Source organism: Neovison vison, chromosome 3, assembly GCF_020171115.1.
Source record: "Neovison vison isolate M4711 chromosome 3, ASM_NN_V1, whole genome shotgun sequence".
In the NCBI taxonomy this organism is placed as follows: domain Eukaryota; kingdom Metazoa; phylum Chordata; class Mammalia; order Carnivora; family Mustelidae; genus Neogale; species Neogale vison.
The window spans coordinates 9,828,820-9,846,660 of NC_058093.1; the positions used below are offsets into that span (position 1 = coordinate 9,828,820).

The following is a 17,841-nucleotide window of genomic DNA, read 5'->3' on the forward strand; positions in this document are numbered from 1 at the left end:
TTAAGGCAACGAGTGGGTCCTGCCTCAACAAGAGCCTTCCCGGTCCCCAATCAGACAGGGCTGTGTTGTGACACTCCATTGGCCCCATTGTATTCACCAAATGCAAATATCAGATCTCAGATCCTTTTCTTTTGGATTCTCACGCCAGAAGTATGGGATTTAATGCAAGAAGTGGAACCTGACGGCTTTATTATCCTCGGTGTTGAGTTCGAGAATGGCACATTCTCTCGGTCCCTGGGAGCTGGTCAGTGAGGATCCAGCCTCGGCTGCAGGGAGGGCTGATGAATACGGCCAGCCCTCTCCCACACGCAGGAGGAGCACGCTCACTCTTGAATGACCTCTCAGTGCAGACTGAGAGAAAAGTAGGAAGGCAGGGATGCCTGGGAGCACTTGGCTGCCTGGATCTTTCCTTTCTCACCAGGAACAGGGCCAAACGTAAATTCTGCAATAAATTCCTTATTGTATGTCAACCAGTTCACATAGTCAAGAAGAATTTTCTTAATAAAATGTGGGTGTTATTCAGAATGATATGATACTCATAGTAATTTACTTTTAGATAAGTATTAATAAGTAAGCAGCCACCAAATGTAAATTTCAAATATTAGAAGATGACAATACCTAGCATGCTAAGTCTAAAAAATATTTCAGAACACTTTTACTTTTTTACCATATGATCTTAATAAATACATCTTCAGCAATGCTATTGCCTCCCCTACCCCACTTTCCACCTGAGCTAATGCTTTTCCAACAGATCAAGTTGCAATGTTCTCATAATTTAGAATGTAGGAGCCTGACCAGTCTTGAGAGATCATCTACTATAACTCGTCATCCTATAGAGGTAGGATGCAGGCCCAGAAGAAAGACAGGATTTGTCTAAGGTCAGGGAATGATTGGTCTCAAACTAGATCTCAAGTATCTTATCTCATTCTTCGAACTCAATATCACCCACAGCTGCAAAAATATGAGTAGATTTAAGGTCAAAGATTTGTGTGTTTCCCAAATATAATTTTCTTTCAGTTACAAAAATAATACATGTTCAGTGTAGAAAGTCTGGCAAAAACAGAAAAACAAAACCCACCCACAATCCTATCTTGCAGATAAAGATAAAATTTAAATTTTTAAAATGTTAAAATTTGCCATATTTTACTGGTTCTTTCTGTAAATATGTATGTATTTGCTTATGCACACATAGATGTGTACAACACACTTTTTAACTCAGCACTCTATTTTTAGTATTTCTCTATGTCAATAAGGAGCAAATTTCCATGATACATGGCCAGGCTTATTCATGTAACTTTTCGGGTTTTTTTTTTTTTTCTGATATTTTCACTATAAAATTGGAGAAAATACCAAGATCTGGATGCAGATCTAATGCCATTCTTAATAAAAATCTATTAACTTTTGAGAATCAGTGTCAATATTTGCTAAAAATGGGTGCCCCATTTCAAATATATGAGACTCAATGACAAGTCAGTTGAATTCAGGGTATCCTACGATTCTGGCTTCCATTTTTCACTGTAAGGGTCTTAAAAACAAAAAGGAAAGAATGCAGTTTATAAAGCAGTAAAAACTCGGAGTGGACATTCAGGACGTGTCTTCCCTGCGTGTCTCTGGCTTGGGGGGGTGGGATCAGGAAGCCTCTGCAAGCCAAAATGTAGCTCTAGTACCACTTGGAAGAGTCTGAAAGATTTTTGAAAACATATGGAGACACACAACCCGTGCTTGCTCACAGAACTTGTTCCTGGGGCACCCAGCTTGGGGTTATCAAAATCATTCAAGTCTGGGAAGGAAAAGCCAGCTTTCCCATCCACCTTCTTCTCTGCTGCTGCGTGGACACATGCCCAATCAGATCCAATCAGAGTCCTTCCCTGGGATTTCTAGATGGACTGTAGGATAAAGAAGCTCTTTATTTTTTTAGAGAAGAGGGTGGGGAAAGGACAGAGGGAGAGGGAGAGAATCTTTTCTTTTTCTTCTTCTTCTTCTTTTTTAAAAGATTTTATTTATTTATTTGAGAGAGAGAGAAAGAGCACAAGCAGAGTGGAGAGGCAGAAGGAGAGGCAGACTCCCTTACATGGGACTTGACCCCAGGACCCTGAGATCATGACCTGAGCTGAAAGCGGATGCTCAACCAACTGAGCCACCCAGGTGCTCCGAGAGAGAGAATCTTAAACGTGCTCCATGCCCAGCATAGAGCCCAGTGGGGGCTCAGTCTCAGAACCCTGAAATCATGACCTGAGCCTAAATCAAGAGTTGGATGCTTACTGACTGAGCTACCCAGGCACCCTAAGAAGCTCTTTTTGGTGAAGTGGCCATGCTCAACTTATCAGAAGCCTCTGCACATATGCACATAGAAGATGAAACAAACAGATGAAGGAGAACATCCCGGCAACATTGAATCTCTTGAGTCAGGACCTGAGGTTTCTTATAGCCCTTTTTTGATGTTGTGAGCTATGCCTGTATCCTTCCCATCTAGAAGTCAATAAATTCGCTTACATACATAGGCTGTCTGAGAAGGGTTTCTGTCCCTTACATGCCCAGGGAGGGACACCAAGAGGTCATAGCATGGGTGGCCTAGAAGAGAGCTGTTTTCCAGCCTGAACCTTGCCCTGTGGCGGCAGGGACCACTCTTCCTCTTTCAGCTCATACCAAGAAAAACCCATTTGCTTTGAGTGGAAAGCATTCCCTAGGTGAAGAACATCATTAAATATTAAAGCAAAATGCTTTTATCTTGATTTTTACTTAATGCTCTTTGAGACACGTGACATCCTCTGCTTACACTGGCACCTGATTTGATTTCACATGGACCTGAGTTGAGGATACTAACAGTTGATGAGTAAAGTATGACCCTTGTGATTTTCAGATAATTTCATATCAACTTCAAATGACTGAAAAAGTAAGAACAAAGTTTAGTAATCGTCTCACTGTAAGGTAAAGAAAGAAGTTAAGGTGTACCTTAAATATTTCTTAGTATTTTTATGACCTCATTATAGCTACTTTGGAAAAGATCTAATTTAGAACATTCTCCTGCTGCTGCTTCTTCACTTCTAGGTTTGTGTTAGAGAAAGGATTCCACAGATGTGCCCAAGAAGGCTTTACCTCCTGCAATCATTTCTTTTGAGATAAATTTTAAAGACAAGAATATTATTTGAATGTAAAACTGCTCTAAAGGAGGAAAATAAATTAAAATTGGCGCCACTAACATTAAGCTCATGTCTCCCTACTCTCTCCTTCTTTCAATAATGGGACTCCTCCCTGCCGCTGCCTTGCACTCTGTGGCCGGCCATGTGCTATTTCGCTGTGGCACCAGCCCGTGGTTGCCCACATGGCATATCCCAGCCTCCCTGGCAGACCCTCATGGTAATGTCACCCTCCTGTCAATGGGATGCGAGAAGAAATATGTGACTTAAGGGTTTTTTGAAGTATGTCTGGATTTCCTCTTTCCTTCTTGCTGGCTGGACATAGCAACAACTGTGACCAGCCCTGGGTCCAGAGGTAGAAGCCAAATGTTGAGGGCAGCAGGGCTGACCAGTCATGAAGCAGAGCCTTGCCCTACCCTGGAGGTCCTGCCCATCTTTAGACTATTGGGAGAGAGAGACCCTTCTGTTGTATTAAATCATTCTGTATGGGCCTTTTTGGTATAGTACTTAGTAACTAGTTAGTTACTAATTAATAACATGAAAAAGTTGTTGATGACTAATGCTTTTTAGCTTGATTTTCCCCACCTTTCTAATTATGAAAAATTTCAAGTAGACAGAAAGTTTAAAGGATAATACAACAAACACTATATACTCATTACCTAATTCTAAACATGTTAATATGTTACCATATTTCATGTATATGTATATGTATTTTTTTTGATAATCAAAAACATTAATACACTACATTCCTGCATACTAGCTGAAGGTAATTTTTAGTTGGAGAAAATGGAGTGTCATTAGGAATTTCTAGATTCTTCTTCACTTTTTCCATAGAATTATTGTAGCATTTAATTATCGAGTATTGAAAGAAAAATGTTTCTATTGAAAACAAAAGCAACATTTCATATGACCAGCCATTGTGCTAAGCTCTGTACATGTATTCTAATTGAATCCCCCTCACAACCCTGTGGTAAGTACTAACATTGTCCATATTTTATAGATGAAGGTATGGAGGCTTGGAGAGTGTAGCACGCATGCGCGCGTGCGCGCACACACACGTACCCCATCCCCTGGAATCCTTTTCATGTTTTGTTTTCTACTCCTGAAAACACCACTGAGTGGAAACTCTACTCTGAGTTAGTGGGAACTAAATACTTTCATATAATTATCAAAGAGAAATGGGCTGAAGAATTTGACTTTTAGGTAATAAAATTTTTTGATTAGTTTTGAGCCTTCAAAAGAAACAAAAAAGAATCTTGAAATTCTTTTCTGAATTCCAAAGATCTTAGAAGAAAAAATCTTGGAAGAAAAAGTTGGGAACATTTAATAGTTGGAGTTAAAATCCTGGTTGGGAATCTCTTATTCTACTGCATGTCACATCCTTGAATTCATGTAGAGGCCTCTCACCAAAAGAAAAATAAGAATAGATAAAAGGAACAAGATGGAAAGGACATTGCTTTAACCCTTACTTTAAAAACCCTTAATAGCCTTACTTCATCAGAATTTCATTATCAAGGACAGTCTCTTTTTTGTGGGGGGAGATTTATTGTTTTTTAAATTGAATTGATTTACATATATTATTAGTTTCAGAAGTAGAGTTCAGTGATTCATCAATCTTATATAATAACCAGTGTTCATTATGTCATGTGCCCTCCTTAATGCCAATCCCCCAGTTACCCCATTCCCTACTCCCCCCCGCCAGCAACCATCAGTTTGTTTCCTATGAGTAAGAGTCTCTAATGATTTGTCTCCCTCTCCCTTTTTTTAAAAAAGATTATTTATTTATTTGACAGAGAGGGAGAGATCACAAGTAGGCAGAGAGGCAGGCAGAGCTCCGGAGAGGCTCCCTGCTGAGCAGAGAGCCCGATGCGGGGCTCAATCCCAGGACCCTGAGACCATGACCCAAGCTGAAGGCAGAGGTTTAACCCACTGAGCCACCCAGGCTCCCAGTCTCCCTCTCTCATTTAGACTTGTTTTATTTTTCCCTCCCTTCCCTATGATCCTCTGTTTTGTTTCTTAAATTCCATATATGAGTGAGAACATATGATGATTGTCTTTCTTTCACTGGGTTATTTCACTTAGCATAATAACCTCTAGCTCCATCCACATCATTATGAATGCCAAGATTTCATTTTTTTGATGACTGAATAGTATCAATTGTATATTATATCTACCATATCTTCCTTATCCATTCATCTGTCAATGGACATCTGGACTCTTGCCATAGTTGGGCTATTATGGACATGCTGCTATAAACACTGGGGTACAGGTTTCCCTCCAGACACTATATTTGTATCTCTGGGGTAAATACCCAGTAGTGCAGTTCCTGGGTCACAGGGTAGCTCTATTTTAAACTTTTTGAGGAACCTCATACTGTTTTCCAGAGTGGCTATACAGGCTTGCCTTCCCACCAACAGTGTAAGAGGGTTTCCTTTTCTCGGCATCCTCACCAAGATCTGTTGTTTCCTGAGTTATTAATTTTAGCCATTCTGACTGGTGTGAGGTGGTATCTCATTGTGATTTTGATTTGTATTTCCCTGATGGCGAGTGATGTGGAGCATTTTTTCATGTGTCTGTGGTTCTTTTGGATGTCTTCTTTGCAGAAACTTCTGTTCATGTCTTCTGTTCATTTCTTGACGGGATTATTTGTTCTTTGGATGTGGAGTTTAATGAGTTCTTTATAGATTTTGGATTCTAGCCCTTTATCTGTTATGTCATTTGCAAATATCTTCTCCCATTCTGCTAGTTGCCTTTTGGTTTTGTTGACTATTGCCTTTGCTGTGCAAAAGCTTTTTATCTTGAGGAGGTCCCAGTGGTTCATTTTTGCCTTTGTTTCCCTTGCCTTTGGAAATGTGTAGAGCAAGATATTGCTGTGGCTGAGATCACAGACTTAGCTGCCTGTGTTCTCCTCTCAGATTTTGATGGATTCTTTTCTCACATTTAGGTCTTTTGTCCATTTTGAGCCTATTTTTGTGTGTGGTGTAAGAAAGTAGTCCAGTTTCATTCTTCTGCATGTGGCTGTCCAATTTTTCCGACACTATTTGTTGAAGGACTGGTTTTTTTTCCATTGGGTATTCTTTTCTGCTCTCTTGAAGATTAGTTGACCATAGAGTGGAAGGTCCATTTCTGGCTTCTCTGTTCTGTTCCACTGATCTGTGTGTCTGTTTTTGTGCCAGTGCCATACTGTCTTGATGATTACAGCTTTGTAATAGAGCTTGAAGTCAGGCAATGTGAAGCCACTAGCTTTGGTTTTCTTTTTCAACATTTCTTTGGCTATTGAGGGTCTTTTCTGGTTCCATACAAATTTTAGGATTGTTTGTTCCAGTTCTGTGAGAAAAGTTGATGGTATTTTGATAGGGATTGCATTGACTGTGTAGTAGCATTGACATTTTAAACAATAATTGTTCTTCCGATCTGTTAGCTTAGAACATTTTTCCGATTTTTGGGTCTTCCTCAATTTCTTTCATGAGTGTTTTCTAGTTTTCTGAATGTAGATCCTTTGCCTCTTTGGTTAGGTTTATTCCTAGGTATCTTATGGTTTTGGGTATAATTGTACATGGGATTGACTCCTTAATTTCTCTTTCTTCTGTCTCATTGTTAGTGTATAGAAATGCAACAGATTTCTGTGCACTGATTTTATATCCTGTCACTTTGCTGAATTCCTGTATGAGTTCTAGCAATTTTGGGGTGGAGTCTTTTGGGTTTTCCACATAGAATATCATGTCATCTGTGAAGAGGAGAGTTTGACTTCTTTGTGGATTTGCATGCTTTTATTTCTTTCTTTTTTTTTTTTTTTGTCTGATTGCTGAGGCTAGGACTTCTAGTACTATATTGAACAGCAGTGGTGATAGTGGACATCCCTGTTGAGTTCCTGGTCTTAGGGGAATAGCTCTCATTTTTTCTCCTTTGAGAATGATATTTTCAGGGCACCTGGGTGACCAGCTATTAAGTGTCTGCATTTGGCTCAGATCATGATCCCAGAGTCCTGGGATCAAGCACCACATCTGGCTCACTGATCAGAGGGAAGCCTGCTTCTCCCCCTGTTGCTCCCCCTGCTTGTGTTCACTCTCTCAGTGTCTCTCTGTCAAATCAATAAAAATGAAACCTTAAAAAAAGAGAGAAAGAATGATATTCACTGTGGGTCTTTGTAGATGGCTTTTATCACATCAAGGTATGTTCCCTCTATCCCTGCACAGTGCCGAGTTTTGATCAGGAAAGGATGCTGTACTTTGTCAAATGCTTTTTCTGCATCTATTGAGAGGATCATATGGTTCTTGTCCTCTCTTTTATTAATGTAATGTATCACATTGATTGATTTACCATTGTTGAACCATCTTTGCAGCCTGGGAGTAAATCCCACTTGGTCATGGTGAGTAGTCCTTTTTTTTTCTTCTTTTAAGGATTTTATTTATTTATTCGACAGAGACAGAAATCAGAAGTAGGCAGAGAGAGGGGGAAGCCGGCTCCCCGCCCAGCAGAGTGCCTGACTCGGGCCTCGAACGAAGGACCCTGAGATCATGACCTAAGCTGAAGGCAGAGGCTTAACTCACTGAGCTACCCAGGTGCCTGGTGAATAGTCCTTTTAATGTACTGTTGGATCCTATTGGCAAGTATCTTGGTGAGAATTTTTGCATCCATGTTCATCTGGGATAATAGTCTGTAATTCTTTTTAGTGGGGTCTTTGTCTGGTTTGGGGATGAAGATCATGCTGGCTTCATAGGAAGGGTTGGGAAATCCTCCTTCCATTTCTATTTTTTGAAACTGCTTCAGAAGAATAGGTATCAATTTGTTAAATGTTTGGTAGAATTCCCCTGGGAAGCCATCTGGCCCTGGGCTCTTGTTTTTTAGGAGATTTTTGATGACTGATTCAATCTCCTTACTGGTTATGTGTCTGTTCAAGTTTTCTATGTCTTCCTGTTTGAGTTTTGGTAGTTTATATGTCTCTAGGAATGCATCCATTTCTTCTAGGTTGCCTAATTTGCTGGCATATAGTTACTCATAATATGTTCTTATAGTTGTTTGTATTTCTTCCGTATTGGTTGTGATCTCTCCTCTTTCACTGATGATTTTATTTACTTGGGTCCTTCTTCCTTCCTTTTTTATAAGTCTGGCCAAGGGTTTTTTGATATTATTAATTCTTTCAAAGAACCAGGTCCTAGTTTCATCTGTTCTACTCTTCTTTTTGTTTCTACCAAGGAAAGTCTTTAATGAAGGACAGAGACATAAGAAATGTAGTCTATGTGATTTATAAAGCAATCTTTTAAATTTTAGATTATTATATGCTAAAAGTATATAGTTCTATGAATTTCCACAGCCATGCATAGTTTTGTGTAACCACAATAGGCTACAGAACAGTTCCATTATCTCCTCTAAAACCTCCATAGGATCCCTTTATCACTTTCCTTCCCCAAACTCTAATTCCTTGCAACCATTGATCTGTTCTCCACATTATAGTTTTATCTTTTTGAGAATATCATATAAATGGAATCTCTATAATATTTTTATTTAATATTATTTATTTATTATTATTATTTTAAAATTACAGTATTGGTAATGCATGATAGTATTGGTAGTGCTATGTTAGTCTCAGGTGTACAAATAGTGATTCAACAATTGCATCCATTACTCAGTGTTCATCAAGATCAGTGCACTCTTTTTTTAAAGATTTTATTTATTTTTTTATTTGACAGCGATCACAAGCAGGCAGAGAGGCAGGCGGGGAGGGGAGGAGCAGGCTCCCTGCTGAGCAGAGAGCCCGATGAGGGACTCGATCCCAGGATCCTGGGATCATGACCTGAGCCAAAGGCAGAGGCTTTAACCCACTGAGCCACCCAGGTGCCCCAAGATCAGTGCACTCTTAATCTTCTTCACCTATTTTATCCATCTCCCCACCCACTTCCCCTCGGTAACCACAGGTTTCTTCTCTATATTTAAGAGTCTGGTGTTTTGTTTTGTTTCTTTTTTCATCTGTTTTGTTTCTTAAATTTCACATATGAGTGAAATCATATGGTACTTGTCTTTACCTACCTGACTTATTTCACTTAGCATTATATCTTCCAGATTGAGCCATGTTGTTGCTGACAGCAAGACTTTGTTTTTTTTTTTTTATGGCTGAATAATATTCTACCATATATATACATATACATATTGAGAGAGAGAGAGATCACACCTTCTTTATCCATTCATGTATGGATGGACTATTGGACTTTTCCCATATCATGGCTATGGTAAATAATGCTGCAGTAGACACAGGGGTGCATATCTCTTTTCAAATTAGTGTTTTCACATTCTTTGGTAAATGCCCACAAGTGCAATTACTGGATCATACGGTAATTTTGTTTTACTGTTTTTTTGAGGAGACTACATACAGTTTTCCCCATTGGCTGCACCAATTTACATTCCCACCAACAGTGTACAAGGGTTCCCTTTTTTCCACATCCTCACACCACTTCTTATTTCTTATCTTTTCTATATTAATTATTTTGACTGGTGTGAGGTGATCTGTCATTGTGGCTTTGATTTGCATTTTTCTAATGATTAGCGTTGCTGACCATCTTCTCACATGTGTGTGGGCCATCTGTATGTCTGTTGCAATATTAGGCACTCACAAAAATTTTCTTCTACCCTCTTATCTCATGAGGCTTGCAAGTTAAACTAACAAAAGACAGATTGACAGGAGAAAAGGTTTATTTTGGATGTCTATGGGGGCTTCACAAAGAAAAAGTGAAAACTTAAAGAGGCAGTTAGACTGTAACCATATAAGCTCCCCAGTCTAGCTTATACATGATTTTAGCAAAGTGGCTAGACAAAGGAACAGGGCTTTGGGCTTCTATGGGCAGCAGACTGCGGAAAGGTGCATATGTGGTGAACCTAATGGAAGATAAGGGGTTATTTTAATAAGATTTACTTATGTAACCTCAAGTCAGTGCCATATCTAGCAATAAGTCATCTCTGATGACTAGTAGGAGTCTTCTCTTCCTAGTACAGGGAAGGAGGACAACTTTACAAATGGAAATTTATGTTACCTTTTTTTTTAATTTTGAGATTTTATTTTTTAAGTAATCTCTACACCCAACATGAGGCTTGAACTCACAGCCCTGAGATCAAGAGTCAGAGCGAGTTCAAGATGAAGAGTCTACTGAGTCAGCCAGGCAGCCCTATGTTATCTTTAAAAAGGGGAATTTATTAAAAAAAAAAAAAAAAGCAAATTTATGCCCTGCTTTTTATCACAAAGGGAGGGGATAGAATATTATTCCTATGTATGTGATTCTTAACTGTGTTCAGCTGAAAATAATCCTTAGTCCACGTGGCAGATTTTGGGGTGACATATTTTGATCCCCTTCAAAACTGTCTCCCATCACGGAGTTATTGACACATTTCCTTTGTTGCTATATGTTGGTTTAGAGAATATTTCCATATCAAGTCCACATTTCCTCATCTGTATTCACCATTTAGAAGCACAATGAGAGTTAAGGATTAAATGCTTCAATAGAACATTTAGTAATAAAGCATCAGTTTTACTCACTTCTGGTGTTTGAGCAGCTGAATTCCACATAACTGGTCTCTGAAGGAACACAACTTGTTTTGTAGCCAAATTCCCTTCACTGCAAATTAAAGCAATAGCATTAGTATTTGCAAATTAGTAATTCTCAATTTCATCCTTGGCTAGAATATTTCATATGTATCCTTTGTAATATAATCTTCTGATCCAAAAATAATTATGAAATATGATTCTATATAAGTTGTAACTGGAAAAATAAGAAAAAATGCCTAAAAGCTGAATACAGTCCTTACCAAAGAAAAATTTGTTTAGAACTTGTAATCTCAATATGCTAATGTAGGTCTTTTTATCTTTTTTTTGCTCCCTCCTAGTCTTTATCAACATGTGAATTTCCACATTTCTGTGTTCTAGGCTTTTCATTAAACACCCCTTTCCCTGTTTGTACACTTGTGACCATATTCTTAATAGCTGCAGTCTCTCAAAGAAATAAGATACTAAAATGCATTACGCCTTTCCTGTATTATTGGAAAATTAGGTTGTTTCCAATTTTCCACTAAATTTTAAATAATGCTTCTGTAAAATATGGATAGTCTTCCTTATACTTACGACTTATTTCTTTGAGATAAAGTCTCAGGAGTGGGATTATTAGGTCAAAAGGGCATGATTTAAGCTTCTTGGTATGCATTGTCAAATTTGCCTCATAAGAAGAAGAGACTAATTTAGGCTGCCACATGTGAGAGATTTTATATACATTTTCAGCTGAGGGGCTTGGGCCACAGCTAGTTTTATTTTCAGATACTTCTTTGTAGTCAGCTACTCAGTATTCTCTGTATTTAACTATCCTCATGGCAAATTACCCCTCGCCAAAGACTACTTGGGGTTTGTATTTCTCTGAAATGCTTTTCACAGTCTCCATGGATTTATGGGGAGGAGTGTCTGTAGCTAATGTTGCTCAGTTACGACTTTTATTATGCAAAAAACCCAAACAAAACCTCACTATTAGCTGCATTTTATGCGGAGCTCTTTTTCTGGAAAACAAATGCAACATTGAAATTCCGGCCCTAGCGGTATATGTCAACCCGACATCATCTGAAAATCCCAAATTTACTGCTACTGTTGAATTTTGAGAAATGGCAAAGTTTCCCCCGAAGTGGTAATGAAAGATTGCTTCTTTTTTATTTTTAAAAGAATGCTTCTGGTCTAATATCAGTTTAGTTTAACTTTATCTTTGATTAGAAGGAAAGACTTGGTATGAAGTATAGTTGACCCTTGAACAACGTGGGGCTTAAGGGCATCGACCCCCTCCCCACCCCAGTCAAAAATCCACATGGGGGGCCACTTGGCTGGTTCAGTAGGTAGAGCACGTGACTCTTGAATTTGGGGTTGTGAATTTGAGCCCCAGTTTGGGGGTAGGGATTATTTAAAAATAAAATCTTTTTTTTTTTTTTAAAGATTTTATTTATTTATTTGACAGAGAGAGAGAGCACAAGTAGGCAGAGAGGCAGCAGAGAGAGAGGGGGAAGCAGGCTCCCCGCAGAGCAGAGAGCCCGATGTGGGGCTCGATCCCAGAACCCTGAGATCATGACCAGAGCCAATGGCAGAGGCTCAACCCACTGAGCCACCAGGTGTCCCCAAAATAAAATCTTAAAAAAAAAAAAAATCCACATATACTTTAGACTCTCCAAAAACTTAACTACTAAGAGCCTGCTGTTGACTAGAAACCTTGCCAAATATAGTAACAGTTTACTAACACATATTTTGTATGTTAAATATATTATAAACTGTATTCTTACAATAAAATAAGCCAGAGAAAAGAAATTATTATGAAAAATATCATAAGGAGGAGAAAACACATTTACAGTTTTGTACTATATTTATCAAAATAAATCTGCTTATAAGTGGACCCGTGCAGTTCAAACCCATGTTGTTTAAGGGCCAACTGTATATCGTTGCTTTTGGGAACAAGCATCAGGAGACATGGGTTATGACACAGGCATACAGGGAAGAGACTAACAGTGCGCAGAATAGGCTGGTCTGTGTTTGGGAAGTACAGAATATGCTGGAAAAAGCTGGAAAAAGCAGTGGCTTTAAATTCCAACTCTTCCATAATAGCTGATGATACCACCTCATAACTGGTGTCTTTAGCAAAGTTTTAAAATTCTCTTAACTTTCATTTCCCATGAGGGACTTTGCAAAGGGTAAGTATGTGGATGTGTATGAAGACCTCCGCTGTGCCTGCCACTATAAGGTCTACAACAAACGTGATTTCTTTCTACTTTGTCTATTCCTTCTGCTTTTCCTATTCATTTAATGAGATGTACGGTGCAGTTAAGTGGGAGGGAAATATCTCAGAATCTAGAATATTTTCTAAGAGAAAATGCAGGGGAGAGGGTGCCCAAGAATCAGAGGTTGTTTCTGGGTACTGTTCAAAGTGTATGATTCAGCTAGAGAATCCCAGGAGGAACCAGGCCTAGAACTATGCAAAGATGAGGAGGGATTTATTCTTTTTGAGTAGAAAGCAGGAGAATGTCAGGGCAGGGATTGTGAATGACCCCTGGAGTGAGTTCTTTCCAACCCATTATAGGATGGTACAGGTCTGAATGCCCTAGGGTGTGATGTTTGAACTAGAGCAGGCTTCGCAACCTTTCCTAATGGGGTAAAACAGTAAATGAATAGATGACTTCTCAAAGGCTGACTGTCTTAGGACAGTCTCCAGAAGCCCCGGTAAGACTGTGGGAGACAGTCTTTTCCCGTATCTTGAGGAGGTCCTGAGAACAAGCTCCTCAATTTGAAATATGTCTGAGACTGCTATGTCCCTGGTTTTCTGAGATCCATTCTGAATATTTTTTCACATTAAGTTTTATTTTCAAAATTTTTCTTTTGGTGCTGTTGTCTTTGTTGTTTATTTATTTAAGTAATGTCCGTATCCACTGTGGGGCTTGAACTCACAACCCTGAGATCAAGAGTTGCATGCTCTTGGGGCGCCTGGGTGGCTCAGTGGGTTAAGCCCTGCCTACGGCTCAAGTCATGATCTCAGGGTCCTGGGATCGAGTCCCGCATCGGGCTCTCTGCTCAGCGGGGAGTCTGCTTCCCTCTCTCTCTCTGCCTGACTCTCTGCCTACTTGTGATCTCTCTCTGTCAAATAAATAAATAAAATCTTAAAAAAAAAAAAACAAAAAGAGTTGCATGCTCTTCCAACTGAGCCAGCCAAGCCCCCCAGGGCCATTCTGATTTAAAATGTGTCCTGCTCTTTTCAGAACGGCTGTGAGATATGGAACTCTTTCTGGTCTGAAGAATTTAAACATAGTGGAACTAAGGGAAAGAAGTCTGGAGCTTTACAGAGGGACAACTAGTTGGCAGGATGAGTGCCTTGGTCTCCTGTGGCTCCTGGGGTAATTCTATTTACTGAGCTGGGATAGAATGTTTGCCCCGTAGCACAATTCTGAAAGGATTTGACAGATATGTCATCACAGGACCAGAGAGTTGTTCAAATGCCCTGGATGCTTAGAGGACAGAACCTTTGTCTCCTATTCCCTACAGCAATTCTCCTGTGAGGAATTTAAGAATCTTCAAATTCTTTTTTATACTATTCTTAATAGACAATCATGCTTTGGTGTAGTAGAAATGAACGCAGCTTTTGAGAAAGGCTTGGTTTGCACACACGCTCTGAAAGATTTCTGGCACAACCTGTGCTGGTCAAGAGTCTAAGCTGCAAGGATGAGCTGGTCAAGGGAATAGTCTGCAAAGATGCGAAAACATCCACTAGTTCTTCCTTCCCGAGGGCAGCAGATAATCCCTTGTGCCCTTGTTAGCGTGAGGGCACAGGCAGCGTGAGGGACAGGTCAGCCGGGGCAGGCCTGGGGGGGCTCAGTTCCCTGCAGGCAGTGGTGGGGAGCAGGGCGAAGGCATAAAAGGGCCCAGCCTGGGGAAGGGGAAGGAGGGTCATCAGTGCAGAAAGGGGACCAGGAAAGTAGCATGACTCCAGAGGCCAAAGTCCATGTGGGATCTGGGCATTGATCCAAATTAAAGGACATAAGGCAAAGGCCAGATGGTGAGGCCTACTGGAAAATAAGACCGGTGGGAGACCCAGGTCAGGTCCAGGCAACTCGCCAGACCAAATCGGTTGAAGTCGAGCGAAAGGTTAAAGCCCCAGTCAGCTCTCAGTTCATACCTAGGATCAGGCAAAAACCAGAGGGCAGGTATAGACCTAGAAGGAGCAAGAGAGGCCACCAGCACCACTGCTGTCCCATGGGACAAGGGCCTTTTGCTCTCTGTCTTGGTATTACACTCACCTTTCAATGTGGGCCAACATTAGTGTAGGATCTGGGGAACGTGAGCCCAGGATTGTATTTACAGCAGAAGTAGAGGAGTCAGGCCACAGATGGGAGAGAAAATGGGTTTTTGACCAGCTCTACAGCTTTGAAATGTGCGGACACATCATTTGTCGGTGAGATATTTATTGGAGAGGTAGTCGAGTGTGGGGGAAACAGCATATATGGCTTTCGAGTCAGACCAATGTTGGGTTTGCATCCCAGTGTTGCCACTTACTAGCTACGTGATGCTGAGCTAGTCACCCAGACTTTCTGAGCCTTCTCTTTCTCTTCTGTAAAACGGAGGTGGTTCTTACAGTACTGGTGAGGTGGTGAAGGAAAAATTCTTAGCACGGATCCTGCTGCGTAGTAGACGCTCAATAAATTTTCCTTCTTCCTTGCCTCCTCCTATGCCTTTCATATGAAGACAAAAGGAAGACTGTCTGTTTCGGTGTTGTTTAAGGGAGCAGGGTTTGCTATGGCCTCAACAGACTACCAAGAAAAAGAACGACTCCAACAGCAGAAGACCTCTCGGACTGAACTAAGAAGGGTAACTTGGATTTGTGTTTGCTTTTGATGTACTGAGTCCTTCCATGTAAATGATCATGCTTGTTTCTTCCCCCCACCTTCTAAAAAGATTTCATTTTTATGTAATCTCTACATCCAGGGTGGAGCACGAAACTACAACCCTGAGCTCAAGATGTGCACCCTCCACGGACTGAGCCAGCCAGACACCCTCTTAGGATTGCTCTTTAAGGTGAGCACAGAAGATATTATTTTCCTCATTTTATGGATAATGAAATTGAGACCCAGAGTTTTTTCGGAGTTTTGTCTTGAATCTCCTCTATTTTCTACAACACCATACTATCTATACAAGAAATATAGAGGGGCGCCTGGGTGACTTGGTTGTTACGCGTCTGCCTTCTGCTCGGGTTGTGATCCTGGGGTCCTAGGATCGAGTCCTGCGTCTGGCTCCCTGCTCGGTGGGAAGCCTGCTTCTCCCTCTTTCACTTCCCCTGCTTGTGCTCCCTCTTTTGCTGTTTTGCTCTCTTTCAAATAAATAAATAAAATCTTAAAAAAAAAAAAAAAGAAATGTAGAAGGAACTCAGTAAAGCCTTGACTACAGAGAGGAGTGGCCTAACTTAATTCCATTCTGACTGGATAACTTTGTAATAAATGGATAAGCACAGACTGTTTTGCAGAAGTTCCGACATTATGTAGCATCTCCCAAATGCATCATTTCAGCTTATAATGTTTAGGAGTTGTACTGGAGAATAATGAAGAAAATAAAGACAGGTGTTCATTTTTTTCCTTGGGCCAATTAGACTGTTTAAACAGACCGCACAGGTCCTGGTGTTCGTATGGCAAAAGGAAGGAGGGACAGGAGTAAGTTCTTGGCCCGTTAAGCATTTAAGTACCACATATAAGGTGTATTATGAAACTGTGATTTAAAAAATTTACTCTATGAATTCAGTTAAGAGTGAACAGCATTACTTAAAACAAGCACAAAAAATTGAAAAGCAGTTCTATTACAGTTTGATAGTATCTTTAGTGATACTTAAACTTGTAGATTATTTTTGCAGGAAGTTATGAGGACAACATGAACTTGTACTTGGTCCAATATTTGCTTATGATTTCAAACATCTTTTTTTTTTTTTTTAAAAGATTTTATGTGTTCATTTGACAGAGATAGAGCCCAAGCAGGGAGGGCAGCAGGCAGAGGGAGAGGGGGAAGCAGGCTCCCTGTTCCTCAGGCCCGGTGCGGGGCTCAATCCCAGGACCCTGCGACCGGGAGCTGAGCTGAAGGCAGACGCTTAACGGACTGAGCCTCCCAGGTGCCCCTCACGTATCTTTGAAACAGAGCTGAAGCGCTCAGAATTTGTGGGTAGATGGGAACAAGTCTTTCTACGTTCTTTAAAACGTAAAAACCCCCAAGACTGATAGTCCCGTGTGAACTGTCGGCTGCTCATGTTCCATCTTGGAATCCCGCCTGTGGCATTCGCCCGCGGCAGAGCCCGTGGCAGCAGCTCTGCCTCTTTCCAGGCTGCCCATCTTTTGAGATTCATTTTGAGGATGACCTCCTGCAGAAAGTCTTCAGTGATCCCTCAACTGAAGATCAACACCTCCCTTTTGGGGCCCCATGGAACCCCACATAGAGCTCATTCCCCTTCCCGGGGGTCACGTTTCCCTGCTACCACGTCTGAGCTCCCTGAGGATCTTATCTCCCTACCCCTGCATCTTGCACGTTAACTAGCAGAAGGTCCCCTTTCTCAATGATGCTCAGTAAATATTTGAAGACTCAAATACTTTATGAAAAAGTGGTCATTCGGTTTCTATGATAATGTATTGATCTCCAGAACATGCATTAGAAAAAATAATCACAACAAGTGAGCCAAGTCTTGGAGGCAAAATAAAAGGCTTCTTAGGTATTGTTACATCTGTGATGTTCATTGATGGTTAGTATGACTCTTTTAAGCTTTAACTCTTCCTTCTCCTCCTCACAAAACTTACCCTTTAGGCACACAAGCTTATGATAACTGTACCTAGAGAATTTTATGTTAATTCGAGATATTAAAATGTCTCATATTATAGCCAAATGTAAAAATAATTCGCTTCTCCCCTTTCCCCTTTCTCCTGCTTTAGGAAAAGGGAAGATTATTCTTTTTTTTTTTTTTTAAGATTTAATTTATTTATCTGACAGACAGAGATTACAAGTAGGCAGAGAAGCAGACAGAGAGAGAGGATGAAGCAGGGCTCCTGCTGAGCAGAGAGCCCGATGCGGGGCTCGATCCCAGGACCCTGGGACCATGACCCGAGCTGAAGGCAGAGGCTTTAACCCACTGAGCCACCCAGGTGCCCTGGGGAAGATTATTCTTAATATACCAAGAAGGGT

At 40.5% G+C, this 17,841-nt stretch overlaps 1 protein-coding gene across 1 annotated transcript in view; it reads right to left on the bottom strand.

Annotated features, from left to right (window-relative positions):
- Window positions 1–17,841, bottom strand: part of RFTN2 (raftlin family member 2) — a 70,470-nt gene that overhangs the window by 2,770 nt on the left and 49,859 nt on the right. Inside the window, exon 8 of the mRNA XM_044241229.1 lies at window positions 10,663–10,741. Coding sequence (XP_044097164.1) covers window positions 10,663–10,741 — 79 coding nt within the window. The remainder of the gene's footprint in view (window positions 1–10,662; window positions 10,742–17,841) is intronic.